The sequence below is a fragment of the Sinocyclocheilus grahami genome, unplaced genomic scaffold (assembly GCF_001515645.1).
Source record: "Sinocyclocheilus grahami isolate Dianchi unplaced genomic scaffold, SAMN03320097.WGS_v1.1 scaffold256.1, whole genome shotgun sequence".
NCBI classification, from domain to species: domain Eukaryota; kingdom Metazoa; phylum Chordata; class Actinopteri; order Cypriniformes; family Cyprinidae; genus Sinocyclocheilus; species Sinocyclocheilus grahami.
Genome location: NW_015505435.1, coordinates 1117198 through 1131615, shown reverse-complemented (window position 1 = coordinate 1131615; position 14418 = coordinate 1117198). Strand labels below are relative to the sequence as shown.

The following is a 14418-nucleotide window of genomic DNA, read 5'->3' as shown; positions in this document are numbered from 1 at the left end:
CTGAATGTCGGTCTGCCCTCGCACAGAGCTTGTGTTGGATGCATCTGTTGAGACAACCTTCCTTCTGTGAACAATACCCATGGTCACACCCCGCTCAAACCACTGAGGGTCTCTCCAAGGGGCCAGAGCTGCTACGCCGGCCTGGTCCACCTTGACTCGAAGGCGTCCGTGACGCCACACATGGGGCAGAACTTGCGATTTCAGCTAGTACAGCAGGGGCCTCATGCAATGCAGGCCCAACTGTAGCACCGGCGATTCAAAGGCCATGAGGCCTAGCATCTTTTCAAACGTCTTGAGAGAGGCTCCAATTTTGAAGGAGGCCGCGAACTGCTGTATGGCCAGTGCACGTTCTGGAGTGACCATCACCCTCATTTGAGTCAAAGACTGCCCCCAGGAATGAGACCCATTGGCTGGGGGACAGTGAGCTATTGGCAAAATTGGTCCTGAGTCCCAGGCACTCCAAGTGGCTGAGGAGGAGGGATCTGTGAGATAGTAGCTCGGCCTCTGACTGGGCTAAGACGAGCCAGTCATCGAGGTAGTTCAGAATGCGGACCCCCATCTTTGCATTTCGTAAAAGTGCGATGAGCCAGGGACAGTCCGAAGGGGAGGACCGTGTATTGATATTCAACTCGTTCAAGTGTTTTTGCAGTGAATGGAAGAAGGGATACTACTCTGTAGTTTTCTAAAAGTGCTGGTTTCTTAAGTAGTGGGATTATCCGAGCCTGTTTAAATGCTGGGGGAAAGACATCAGTGTGAAGGTATGTGTTAATGATGTGTGAGTGAGTGCAGGTACAACTGCAGGAGAAAGTTTATGGTTTGGAGAATTTTGCGCTGATGGTTGTAATGCTATTAATGAAGAATATGGCAAAGTCGTCAGCTGTTAGAGTTGATGAAGGAGGGGGAGGAGGAGGACAAAGGACAGAGGAAAATGTTTTAAAGAGCATGTGAGAGTTAGACGAATTGAAGCGGTGAAAGCAGAAGGGGTGATACAGGCTGGCCTGGAAGATAGGGGGCGTACTGTATCTAAACAAGACGTAAAAGTGAAGCAGAGATTGTCAGTAGCACTGTTAGCATCAGGTGATGAGAACTGTTTAGGAGGAGGAAGTGAAGCTAAAACCATAGAAGATAGCTGAGGGGGTGAGAGTGAGCATAGGTTAAGTCGAAAGGTGGAGGGGTATGTGTTGTGTCAGGAACCATGCTGAGGTTAAGAGTGAGGAGGAAGTGATCCGAAGTATGCAGTGGAGTAACCAGCACATGATCAGTGGAGCAGTGTCGTGTGTAAATAAGGTCCAGTTGGTTTCATGATTTGTGAGTAGCTGCAGTTTACACACTCTTGAGCGGCAAGCAGAGTGTGGAAGTCTGCAGCCTGAGGTTTATCTTGGTGGACGTTGAAGTCTCCAAGCATAACCACAGGAGTGTCATCCTCAGGGAAGGTTGAGAGCAGCTTATCGGGGGTCGATAAATAACTACAAAATGGATTTTTAGAGGGTGAGAATATATATATAATTACTATAGTAATTTATTTTTTCCATTTGAGTCCCTGTCCCTCAGAAACTCTCTGTACATCCTTGTATAAATCTGATTGACTTTAATAAAACTTGAATGTACTTGACGTGTGCTCCAAGCAATAGGAAAATACATGTGTATCGGCAGATACTCAATATTCAATTACTCAGACTGGATCAGGGGCTGATCAATGTCTAGATGAGGCATGCTGTATATTAATTTGTCTAGGCTCCTCATAGCAGTTTACTCTTATGTGTAACTCACTAATGTTTTAGTTTAGTATAACAGTGACTCAAGCCCAGGGGCCTCCAGCCTCATATAAGTCCTGTTGCAATATAACAAAGAGTGAAAAATTTAAGGGGGTCTGAAAACTTTCCGTACCCACTGTATATACACACACACACTTTTTTTTTTTTAATTAGTGACATATTTACACTTACATTAATTTCCGGCATAACACAGTACTGAGAGTTTCTACATTCCTCTAAGTATGTATGTAATCTATCTTATGCATAGAAATGTTGGCAGGCAAAGAAATATTATTTTGTAGTGGGCCCGGAAACAAGAACTCATTATTTCAATGAGAGATGGGGAGCATTAGGAAAACAGTCCAAAGATTCTTCACATTCACTGCCATGCTGTTCACATTTTCTGCATGACCTGCAAAACACTTCATCCAATTACCATTGTGTCTCCTTTTCCTCTTAAACGGCTTGATCTCAGGAGGTTTGACAGATTTAAAACACTATGGATTAAAGACAAATTGACAGAACATACACATTTCCTTTATTCCCTTAAGTTCCTCTGCTTTTATTATTACACTTTAATTATGGTTTAATTTTAAAACAACATTAAAAAACAAACCTTAATTCATAGCTGACAAAGGTTTTTTTATATATTCTAGAATACTTCATGAAGGGTTAATTTATGGTACGGTGGGAAAACTTGTAATTATAAATTTGTAGTTACTGCATGTGCTGCACTTTTAAAGAATCACTAAGAGATTGATTTATACAACTTCTGATCACAGAGCTTATTTAGTTATTAATGCTTCTATAGTTTATATGACTGCAGATGTAAAATGAACATTTTTGAAGACAAGCTCCTTCATTTGAATTCAGGAATATCATTAAAAGCATGAAAGAGTTAAGGGAGAGCATCAGCAAAAATACAGTATATCTGCTGAAAAACAGTATCCTAGCTCTATGTATTTACTCTGGAAATATTTTTATCAATAGTTGGTTCTTATTAGTTGAATGTAGATTTTTCTTCAGTTTGAAAAAAAATGCTTGGAAAAACTGTAAATATGAAAATATGGACAAATAAACATTCAAACTTGAAAAAACAGCTATAACAAAACATTTGGCCCCGTCAAAATTGAACCAACACAGAAAACATGTTTGAATTAATTCCTTCTTTAAAAAAACAACTGTTCATATCTCATCCTGTAATAAGTTCATAAAGTGTCCATTTTCAGTGCTTTATCGTGTTCAGGAGTCATTCATGGGCGAGGGATGTCCATTGGCTCTTCCTTCTCCGACTGGTTGCAGTTCGTTGTGTTCTTCTCATGGCTCTCTGATTGGATGCTCATCCTCATCGAGCCGGGCTTGGGAATCTTCTCAGACTGTGTTGGTGCATTGTGTTTAGGGCTGTCAGTCACTGTCCTGTCCTCACTCGTCCCTGAGGCCGTTTCTTCACGCTCCTCCTGGGAGTCAGCAGGACTGTCCATCTCTTCCCGAGTCTCGTCACAGTCTGCTGATCCTGCTCTAGAACCAGCTACATGTCCCCAGTTCGAGAGCTCTGCCGCTTGCTCGGGTGTCTGGATGACCTGTTGGCCTTCAGCACAGCTCGGCTCATCGCTGACAGTCTCTCCGTTGTTAACACCGGTGCCATTACTGAGAACAGCATCTGGATTGGGCTCCTGATCTTCTGCAGAGCCCTCGGAGTGTTTCTCAGAGTTGACTCTCATTATGGAGTCACTGTCGACTTGCTTCTTTGCATCTGTGGGATCAGCGACAGGCTTGCTATGTTTTGGTTCACTTGCGGCTTCTCCGTCTTTATTTTTGTATGGTGAGTGACCTTCGTCCTGCGCTGCACTCTCTCCGCTGCCAGCTGAAGAGTTCTGCCTCTTCTCCGACTTCTTCTTGAAGCGTTTCTGGATTTTTCTGGGGCACCACACAAACTTGTCTTTGGGCTCAAAGTGCTGGAAGGCGAAGCGCACCAGCTTCCTGCGCTCACGCTTGTCCCGCACGGCAAACAGGAAGTAGTCGAGCACGCTGCGTTTAACGCTGCTGAGGGTCTTTCTGACGAGGGTCTCTTCCAGGAAGAAGCGCACCAGAGGGGCTTGGAAATGCTCAAAACCCAGCTCTCCCAGGCTCTTGAGTATCCTTGTGATTCGGAGATTATTGTGCATGTTTCTGAAAGCAGATGTGAAATTATTTTAGTGGCATGTGAGAAAGACTGGAAATAAAGAAAGAGTGAAAAGGTTTCGATTCATCCTAATACATCCCAGGAAGAAGCGCACCAGAGGGGCTTGGAAATGCTCAAAACCCAGCTCTCCCAGGCTCTTGAGTATCCTTGTGATTCGGAGATTATTGTGCATGTTTCTGAAAGCAGATGTGAAATTATTTTAGTGGCATGTGAGAAAGACTGGAAATAAAGAAAGAGTGAAAAGGTTTCGATTCATCCTAATACATCCTATAAGCCCACTTGTCTTTTTAAAATGTAGGTATTATTTATTTTCTTTTCACTTACCTGTTATTTTTTAAATTCATTTAAAAAAATGTTAAAATTAGAAATTAATAAATCAGTTGCAAAGCATAAAATGGTAAAAAAAAAACATGATTGTATAAAATGTTTTTAATGTTATCATTATGAGAAAAAAAATACAACTGCAATCAGAAATCATCAGGGTCCAAGCACTAATGTAGACAATTCAGTGATAATGAAACTGTCATCTAGCTTTTCAAAACATAGTGTTTTTAAGTGTCTCTTCAAAAAACATTATGATATTTATTAACAGATACAATTCTATTTTCTCAGATTTTCTCCTATCTCCATAGAAAAGCAATATATTCAGTTTCATTAGGATGTGTGTGTGTGTGTGTGTATATACAGTGGGGCAAAAAAGTATTTAGTCAGCCACCAATTGTGCAAGTTCTCCCACTTAAAAAGACGAGAGAGGCCTGTAATTTTCATCATAGGTATACCTCAACTATGAGAGACAAAATGAGAAAAAAAAAATCCAGAAAATCACATTGTATGATTTTTAAAGAATTAATTGGTAAATTCCTCGGTAAAATAAGTATTTGGTCACCTACAAACAAGCAAGATTTCTGGCTCTCACAGACCTGTAACTTCTTTTTTAAGAGGCTCCTCTGTCCTCCACTGGTTACCTGTATTAATGGCATCTGTTTGAACTTGTTATCAGTATAAAAGACACCTGTCCACAACCTCAAACAGTCACACTCCAAACTCCACCATGGCCAAGACCAAAGAGCTGTCAAAGGACACCAGAAACAAAATTGTAGACCTGCACCAGGCTGGGAAGACTGAATCGGCAATAGGTAAGCAGCTTGGTGTGAAAAAATCAAGCATCAGCAAAAATACAGTATATCTGCTGAAAAACAGTATCCTAGCTCTATGTATTTACTCTGGAAATATTTTTATCAATAGTTGGTTCTTATTAGTTGAATGTAGATTTTTCTTCAGTTTGAAAAAAAATGCTTGGAAAAACTGTAAATATGAAAATATGGACAAATAAACATTCAAACTTGAAAAAACAGCTATAACAAAACATTTGGCCCCGTCAAAATTGAACCAACACAGAAAACATGTTTGAATTAATTCCTTCTTTAAAAAAACAACTGTTCATATCTCATCCTGTAATAAGTTCATAAAGTGTCCATTTTCAGTGCTTTATCGTGTTCAGGAGTCATTCATGGGCGAGGGATGTCCATTGGCTCTTCCTTCTCCGACTGGTTGCAGTTCGTTGTGTTCTTCTCATGGCTCTCTGATTGGATGCTCATCCTCATCGAGCCGGGCTTGGGAATCTTCTCAGACTGTGTTGGTGCATTGTGTTTAGGGCTGTCAGTCACTGTCCTGTCCTCACTCGTCCCTGAGGCCGTTTCTTCACGCTCCTCCTGGGAGTCAGCAGGACTGTCCATCTCTTCCCGAGTCTCGTCACAGTCTGCTGATCCTGCTCTAGAACCAGCTACATGTCCCCAGTTCGAGAGCTCTGCCGCTTGCTCGGGCGTCTGGATGACCTGTTGGCCTTCAGCACAGCTCGGCTCATCGCTGACAGTCTCTCCGTTGTTAACACCGGTGCCATTACTGAGAACAGCATCTGGATTGGGCTCCTGATCTTCTGCAGAGCCCTCGGAGTGTTTCTCAGAGTTGACTCTCATTATGGAGTCACTGTCGACTTGCTTCTTTGCATCTGTGGGATCAGCGACAGGCTTGCTATGTTTTGGTTCACGTGCGGCTTCTCCGTCTTTATTTTTGTATGGTGAGTGACCTTCGTCCTGCACTGCGCTCTCTCCGCTGCCAGCTGAAGAGTTCTGCCTCTTCTCCGACTTCTTCTTGAAGCGTTTCTGGATTTTTCTGGGGCACCACACAAACTTGTCTTTGGGCTCAAAGTGCTGGAAGGCGAAGCGCACCAGCTTCCTGCGCTCACGCTTGTCCCGCACGGCAAACAGGAAGTAGTCGAGCACGCTGCGTTTAACGCTGCTGAGGGTCTTTCTGACGAGGGTCTCTTCCAGGAAGAAGCGCACCAGAGGGGCTTGGAAATGCTCAAAACCCAGCTCTCCCAGGCTCTTGAGTATCCTTGTGATTCGGAGATTATTGTGCATGTTTCTGAAAGCAGATGTGAAATTATTTTAGTGGCATGTGAGAAAGACTGGAAATAAAGAAAGAGTGAAAAGGTTTCGATTCATCCTAATACATCCTATAAGCCCACTTGTCTTTTTAAAATGTAGGTATTATTTATTTTCTTTTCACTTACCTGTTATTTTTTAAATTCATTTAAAAAAATGTTAAAATTAGAAATTAATAAATCAGTTGCAAAGCATAAAATGGTAAAAAAAAAAAAAAAAAAGGATTTAAAAAAAAAAAAACAATTACTTCCTGCGCTCACGCTTGTCCCGCACGGCAAACAGGAAGTAGTCGAGCACGCTGCGTTTAACGCTGCTGAGGGTCTTTCTGACGAGGGTCTCTTCCAGGAAGAAGCGCACCAGAGGGGCTTGGAAATGCTCAAAACCCAGCTCTCCCAGGCTCTTGAGTATCCTTGTGATTCGGAGATTATTGTGCATGTTTCTGAAAGCAGATGTGAAATTATTTTAGTGGCATGTGAGAAAGACTGGAAATAAAGAAAGAGTGAAAAGGTTTCGATTCATCCTAATACATCCTATAAGCCCACTTGTCTTTTTAAAATGTAGGTATTATTTATTTTATTTTCACTTACCTGTTATTTTTTAAATTCATTTAAAAAAATGTTAAAATTAGAAATTAATAAATCAGTTGCAAAGCATAAAATGGTAAAAAACAAAAAAAAAGGATTCTACAATGACAAACACGATTATATAAAATGTTTTTAATGTTATCATTACGAAAATAAATGAAAATAATGAAACTATCATGTATCTTTTCAAGTGTCTCTTCAAAAAAACATTACAATATATACTAACATAAAAATATTATATTTTCTCCTATTTTCATAGGGAATATATATCTATATATGTATATGGGTCAAAGACGAAAAAGGGTTTAAGCATAAAAACAATGGGCCTCATTCATGAAACATTCGTAAATATAAGAGTAAATTCGGAGTAATTAGCGTGTAATATGGACCTTCACGAAAACTCTCCTCCGGATTCACAAACACTTGTAAACTTACGAGTTGATAGTTAATCATGCGTAATTGCGTATGTTAATGAATTCCAATCATTCGTAAACAGGGCGCTCGTGCACGCTCATTCACGATTAGCATAATGATATTAGATGATAGAAGCCTGAGAATTACAGCTACGCAAACTGCGAGTCCAGGAACACAGTGGAATATTCTGGTCTACTTTCTCAGGTTTGGCTCCAGTATATTGCATAAATGCAAAAAAGACCAATAGGCCATGTGCCTAACAATAAATATTCAATAACGTGTCCACCAAAGTGTTTTTAGCCAGCTGAGAAACTGTCAGGCGCTTTTCTGAAAACGCTTTTCTGGTGGCGCTGGAGGATGCTTTAGTGGCACAGCGGATTGCTATCATTTGAAATATCCACGGCAGTATTACTAGTATCTCATTTTGAAGAATATTACTGAATCTAAAAATGCAGTAACCAGCAATATGAACTTCTCTATAGTTGTTCAGCTGTTGTACAAGCAGGATGATTGGTCGGTGTAGTATTTGTCCCGCCCCTCCTCCACTGATTGGACGGCTGGGTAAAAAGTGACAGTGGCGAGCACTGCGCTTTACCCAAAGCTAAACAGTTGATCAACTCCCAGCTACAAAAACCACAAACAAAAACAGAGCAAATGAACTTGTAAGATATTATGATGGCAGTGCATCAAAATTCAGTGTCATCGGTTTGCCAAAGAGAGCACAGAGCGTTTTACGCACCATTTACACGTGGCAGGGAGCAGGTGTACATTTCTCGTTCCTGCTAACATTTAGAAAATACGAACACTTTCATGAATCCGGAAATTTACATCAGAACAGCTTTACGAACGATTTACACAATTTGTTCTGCTCGTGTTTCATGAATGAGGCCTAATAATTGTAATACTGCTTTAAATTGTTGTTTTTCCCAAAATAATTTAAGTTTTGTTTAATTGAATTGCAATTTTGTTTTTGTTTTTCTGAGCATAAAATCATACATTTTCCCTGATTTACAGAAGAGACACTAAAATGTCATTCAGTATAACAATCTTGTCAGGCATATTTACAACAAAAATCCATTTATGACACATTAAAAGACTAATTACCTTAACCCCAAATACTAATCAGTTGTAATTTTACATTTTTTAAATGTGCCACTATCCTAGGTTTTGCCCATTTGTCAGTAAGAGTTTTTTTACTACGGTAATTTAAAACACAATCAAATTTAATATGCTCCCTTATTCTTTACTATATTTTAATTTGTACAATAATGAATAAGCATGTTGTTTAAATTTTTACACTGAACGATAATGTAACATTATTTCAACCACATTTTGATATTTTATTCTCCAAAAACTTATTTGAAACCTTACTTATTGACTGTGAAGCTATTAAACCATTTACAACAAAGCTAAACTATGAGACTGAAAAAGGTCTCATCATCTAGTGGACAAGCTCAGTTTTCCAGCCTTCGGCTGTCATTCACGTGGATATAAATGGTTGTGCTTATGAAATGTTCTTCAGAATGTCCTGTTTTTCATGTTTTCTGAAGTTTGGACAATCACTCAATATCTGCCACACTCCAAAATATATCAGCATGTATGTGTTAATTAAATTAATCCAAATAATCAATTCATTCTAAAACATTGTGTCTCAAGATTTTACATTTTGTGCAAATTGGACAAACAGAAAAAAAATGTGCATCTGGGGTACGGAATAATTCAGAGGAAAAAAAAGTAAATGAGCTCATTATAGCGCCACCTTAGAGCCAATTTGATATGTTATTAGCTGCCGAAATTTGATGTGATCTTCTGTTGATTTGTCATGGCTTTGTTAACACTTGTCCAGGGTGCAAATCAAATGCACTATTCCTTGATCAAACTGCTATGACAGGTGTTTGGTTGTAATGCCTCTCCAAAAACTTATTTGAAACCTTACTTATTGACTGTGAAGCTATTAAACCATTTACAACAAAGCTAAACTATGAGACTGAAAAAGGTCTCATCATCTAGTGGACAAGCTCAGTTTTCCAGCCTTCGGCTGTCATTCACGTGGATATAAATGGTTGTGCTTATGAAATGTTCTTCAGAATGTCCTGTTTTTCATGTTTTCTGAAGTTTGGACAATCACTCAATATCTGCCACACTCCAAAATATATCAGCATGTATGTGTTAATTAAATTAATCCAAATAATCAATTCATTCTAAAACATTGTGTCTCAAGATTTTACATTTTGTGCAAATTGGACAAACAGAAAAAAAATGTGCATCTGGGGTACGGAATAATTCAGAGGAAAAAAAGTAAATGAGCTCATTATAGCGCCACCTTAGAGCCAATTTGATATGTTATTAGCTGCCGAAATTTGATGTGATCTTCTGTTGATTTGTCATGGCTTTGTTAACACTTGTCCAGGGTGCAAATCAAATGCACTATTCCTTGATCAAACTGCTATGACAGGTGTTTGGTTGTAATGCACTCTACACCTGAGATCTGGGGAGTCACTAGAGCACGAGCCCTGTCAAATATTACAGATATATCCTTGTGTGTCAATGGAACCGACCGGAGAATCATTTTCCCTGATAATATTTCAACAATCAAGGCATGTGTGTTTTCTATCAGCTGTTTAGAATCAGCAATATCACATTCACATGTCACAAAACTGGCTTCTATCGTTTGTCAACCAATGACGAAGCAGCTCTTTTCTGTGAGTGCAGCTTGTAAATGACTCTATGATGATTTATATCCATGTCCAAAACAGTCTTAAAAGAAAGCCAGTGACCCAGTACTGGTGAAGGGACTCGCTGAATGCCTGAAAACAGCTGTAGATTAGAAGAGCAATAAACAGCCATCCTTTAGTTTGAAGGAACACTTTGGATACATGTTTTATGATTAATAACTGGAGTCTGGTGCAGCTCACCTCTCTAGATTGACGAATCTCTCCCTCCAGTTCTCGGCGCGCTTCACCTCCCCGGTTTCTCTGTTCAGCAGCTGCATGCCGTAGAAACCCAGCATGAGCTCGTAGGACTCCAGAAGACGGCTCTTAGCCTCATCGCTCTCCCTGAAGGCCTGCAGATGACAGGACGAGAGTCAGCTTCAGCACCGTGCACAGTCCCAGACGCTTCCAGAGCACAGTCTAGAGCAGGGGTGCCCAAACTCGGTCCTGGAGGGCCGGTGTCCTGCAGTTTAGCTCCAGCTTGCCTCAACACACCTGCCTGGAAGTTTCTAGTATGCCTAGTAAGAGCTTGATTATCTGGTTCAGGTGTGTTTGATTAGGGTTTGAGCTAAACTCTGCAGGACACCGGCCCTCCAGGACCGAGTTTGGGCACCCCTGGTCTAGAGGCTTTGAAACAGAGCGTGGCCTCTTTATGACTTACTTGGATTTCCTTCTTGGTGAGCTCTGCAGCCATGTAGTTGACCCCTGGCTCTCGCAGAGGAAACAACCTACAAACAACACAGCTTTAAGTGCCCAAAGCATTGCATCTGCAACAAAACCGAGTGAAAAGGAGACTTTGACAGTCCCAAACGCATAAGCACGAGGTTTCTTACCACTGAATGTAGGAGTGAACTCTCTCCAGCCGCTTGTAATCGGTTTTCCACTCGGTGAGAAATGTCTCAATCGACACGTCTACAGAACAGAAAACATGACAGGAGCTCACAAACAAAGCAGTGCAATACACCTCAACTTAGGCACTTGTTACTGGAGCTCAACAGAAAGCACAGACGTACCATCAGGTGACGATTTAATTTCATTCAGATAGAATTTTAAATTCGTCATTCTTTCTTCTGGACATTCGTCTTCATTGATGTTCTGTGGATGTAAAGAATATCAGATCAGCATGTTAGGAGTGCACTTGGTTTATTTTAAGAGAAGAGCAGACTCTTACTGGATATCCATGTCTGTAGTTCTGCATGTCCTTGGCCGCTCTGAGGTTTCTTGAGGAAGAGTTGGACCACTGCAAAGAACCAAACATTACCTTCAACCTCCTGCTTTAATTGGCTGCGTCAGTCAAAACTGTTAATTCATCTAATTGTGTGTCTCTGGAAAATTGTGATCTATGACATTTTATACTGTTGAATATCAAAGTGTTTTGTGTTGATTTGTTAATGAGGGTTTTTAGATTTGTGGAGTAAAAGTTATAGTTTTTATTTTGAAGTGAGATGAGAAGTGGCACATGTTGCATGTTTCAGACATCTTCACTTTAATTAAAGGGGTCACGAACTGAGAAACCCTTTGATGTTTTGACACACAAGAAGTCATTGCGCTATAGAAGCATCCTGTAAGTGTCTCATTAGTCTAAAAGCAGCTTATATTAAAGGCAATCCGCCAAAAGGCCAGCTTGTGGAAAGTGCCTCGCTGTGTGTGGAGAGCATCCGGGTCATCTCGCTGCGTGCGGAGAGCATCCGGGTCATCTCGCTGCGTGCGGAGTGCATCCGGGTCGTCTCGCTGCGTGTGGAGAGCATCCGGGTCATCTCGCTGCGTGTGGAGAGCATCCGGGTCATCTCGCGGCGTGCGGAGAGCATCCGGGTCATCTCGCTGTGTGCGGAGAGCATCCGGGTCGTCTCGCTGTGTGTGGAGAGCATCCGGGTCATCTCGCTGCGTGCGGAATGCATCCGGGTCGTCTCGCTGCCCGTGGAGAGCATCCGGGTCGTCTCGCTGTGTGTGGAGAGCATCCGGGTCGTCTCGCTGTGTGTGGAGAGCATCCGGGTCGTCTCGCTGCGTGTGGAGAGCATCCGGGTCGTCTCGCTGCGTGTGGAGAGCATCCGGGTCGTCTCGCTGCGTGTGGAGAGCATCCGGGTCGTCTCGCTGCGTGTGGAGAGCATCCGGGTCGTCTGTGTGTGGAGAGCATCCGGATACTGCGGATACTTCGTGTGTGGAGAGCATCCGGATACTGCGCGCGTGTGTGAACGCAGCCATTCTCTCGCACATGCTAACTTGTATGTGCTACATTTGTAAAGGAAAGCCACATTGTTCTTCCCCATCTTCTCTTATATAAATCACTGGAAAAGGAAATATTGTGGTGCATCACATTTACATCGGTAACAAGATGCTCCGATTCAAAGAGTCTACGGTCCGGTCTCAAGATCCCAAGCACCTGGCATCATGCCTATTGTTAGGGTCATGGTCATGAGCAAATGCTGTGAAAGATTGTTGCAGACTGAAGACGTCTCAAACAGCTTCTCATCTGTGGCCTAATGTCGGCTAGTACGAGTGACGCACTTCCGGTCAGCAGAGCTGATATTAAAGAACTAGCTAACGTGCTAATCTATCAAACACGATCAGATATTAGAAGTAAACCAAATGCAGAGAGATAACCTCTCAAAGGGCTTGATTTACACACGTCCCTCCTGCAGCAGCGCGCGGAGTTATAACGTTAGACCGTCGTTCTCGCACACAAACACAAACACAAACACAAACACATGAAGCGCATACAGGCGACCGGTCCGAGCTCAAAGCGCACGATCTGTGCAGACCGCAGAAAGAGCGCAGTGCAGAGGTTCGCGGATTAATGAGAGAGAGTAACATACGAAAGCGGGCCGTGTTTTCTTGCTGCGGCCGGTGTTGTCCCGCTCGTCGCCGTCGCTCTCCGTGTCCCAGGTGGAGTCATATTCACACAGCAGCTCGTCGTCCATCCCCGGAGATCATGCGAGTGCTGACACATGCGAGTGCGATCAATAACCTGGCGCGGGGCGAGAGTCCGCGCAGCTCCATGAGACGAGCAGAGGGTTATTCAGCCTTCAGCCCATTCACCCACACACACTCACACTCTCACACACACACACACACCCCGAGAGGAACTCACAGCCCAACAATAAACCACAAGAAAACATCTAAACTTGCAGCAGAACACATTTATATTGATATTACACATATTATTTGATTATTTTAGTTATCATTATTATTTATTATTTTGTCTTTTTTGACAGTTCTGCAGCTGTTACCTGGATGGGATGAAGAATTTCTAGTTTTCTTTTATTCATTTGCTTAAATTAGGACTACATGATGTAATTATTTGTTACATTTTTATCTAAATAATTTAGCACTTTTTAAACTTTTTTAAATGACAAATTGCCAAATATGATGATTTATTATGTATATATTTATGATTAATATAAATGATAAATTAATAAATAGGGCCTAACATTAATTATAATATATTAATTCATAATAATGTCTACCAAGCACGGATAATGTATGGAATACTAACAGACTATCCAAATAAATTTTAATAAAACAATAGGCCAATACCTTTAGAAGCACGGATGTGTCTGTCACTTTAAATATGGTTCACCCAAAAATAAAATTGTTCTAAACCTGCATAAAGTTCTTTCATCTGTTGAACACAAATGAAGATAGGCTACTCTGGAGAATGTGGGTATCTAAACAGCTGCAGGTCCCCAGTAACTTCCATAGGGGAATAAATATAGCCTACTAGCGGAGTCATTGGTACCAGACACTGTTTGGTTACCCACATTCTTCAAAGTATCTTCTTTTATGTTCAACAGAAGAAAGAAATTATTACAGGTTTGGAACAAATTGTGAGTGTGTAAACGATGACAGAATTTTTATTTTTGGGTGAACTGTCCCTTTAAGTCAGTCAGTCCACCGTGAGCAACTGAAATGCTTATCTGCAAACTGCACGTTCATCATTAGTTACTGGACAGACCCGTTGATAACTTTCCCGTTCAGCCCTACATCTGGAGAGTCTTGTGTTCAAACGTGAGCCACGCAGGTTTACCGCACGCTGCGTTCCGTGTGAAAGAGCCTTAAAGGCACAATATGTAAGATTTTTTTATTAAAATATCCAAAAACCACTAGAACAGTGTTATATATTTTGTTGACTTGTGTACTTACATTATCCCACATGTTACGAAGAATGTTTAAATCCAGAGAAATAAGCAATTTTAACTAGTGACACGGACCGTGTCTAAAGGTTCATAGTGTCCCCTGCCAATGACGGCATAACCCCTCGATTTCCGGTTTTGTTTTGTAGAAAGCATGGAAACACCAAAGACGCTTTAATATGTTGTGTGTTTTAATAGA

General features: G+C 41.4%; 1 protein-coding gene across 2 annotated transcripts; it reads right to left on the bottom strand.

Annotated features, from left to right (window-relative positions):
- Nucleotides 1-2366: 2366 nt before the first annotated feature.
- On the bottom strand, nt 2367-13176 carry LOC107598801 (opioid growth factor receptor-like). Of its 2 annotated transcripts, none has more exons than XM_016290233.1 (8): nt 12903-13176; nt 11261-11329; nt 11103-11184; nt 10923-11001; nt 10751-10817; nt 10294-10442; nt 6663-6819; nt 2367-3766 (listed from the first exon to the last, which is right to left on the bottom strand). In XM_016290233.1, the coding sequence occupies exons 1-8, from the start codon at nt 13005-13007 to the stop codon at nt 3008-3010; spliced, it is 1467 nt and encodes a 488-aa protein (XP_016145719.1). In that variant the 5' UTR covers nt 13008-13176; the 3' UTR covers nt 2367-3007. The 2 variants fall into 2 exon arrangements, with proteins under 2 accessions (XP_016145719.1, XP_016145720.1); XM_016290234.1 differs by lacking the exon at nt 2367-3766 and adding an exon at nt 5110-6171 and having other exon boundaries at nt 6631-6819; nt 12903-13175.
- Between the last annotated feature and the right edge of the window lie 1242 nt (nt 13177-14418).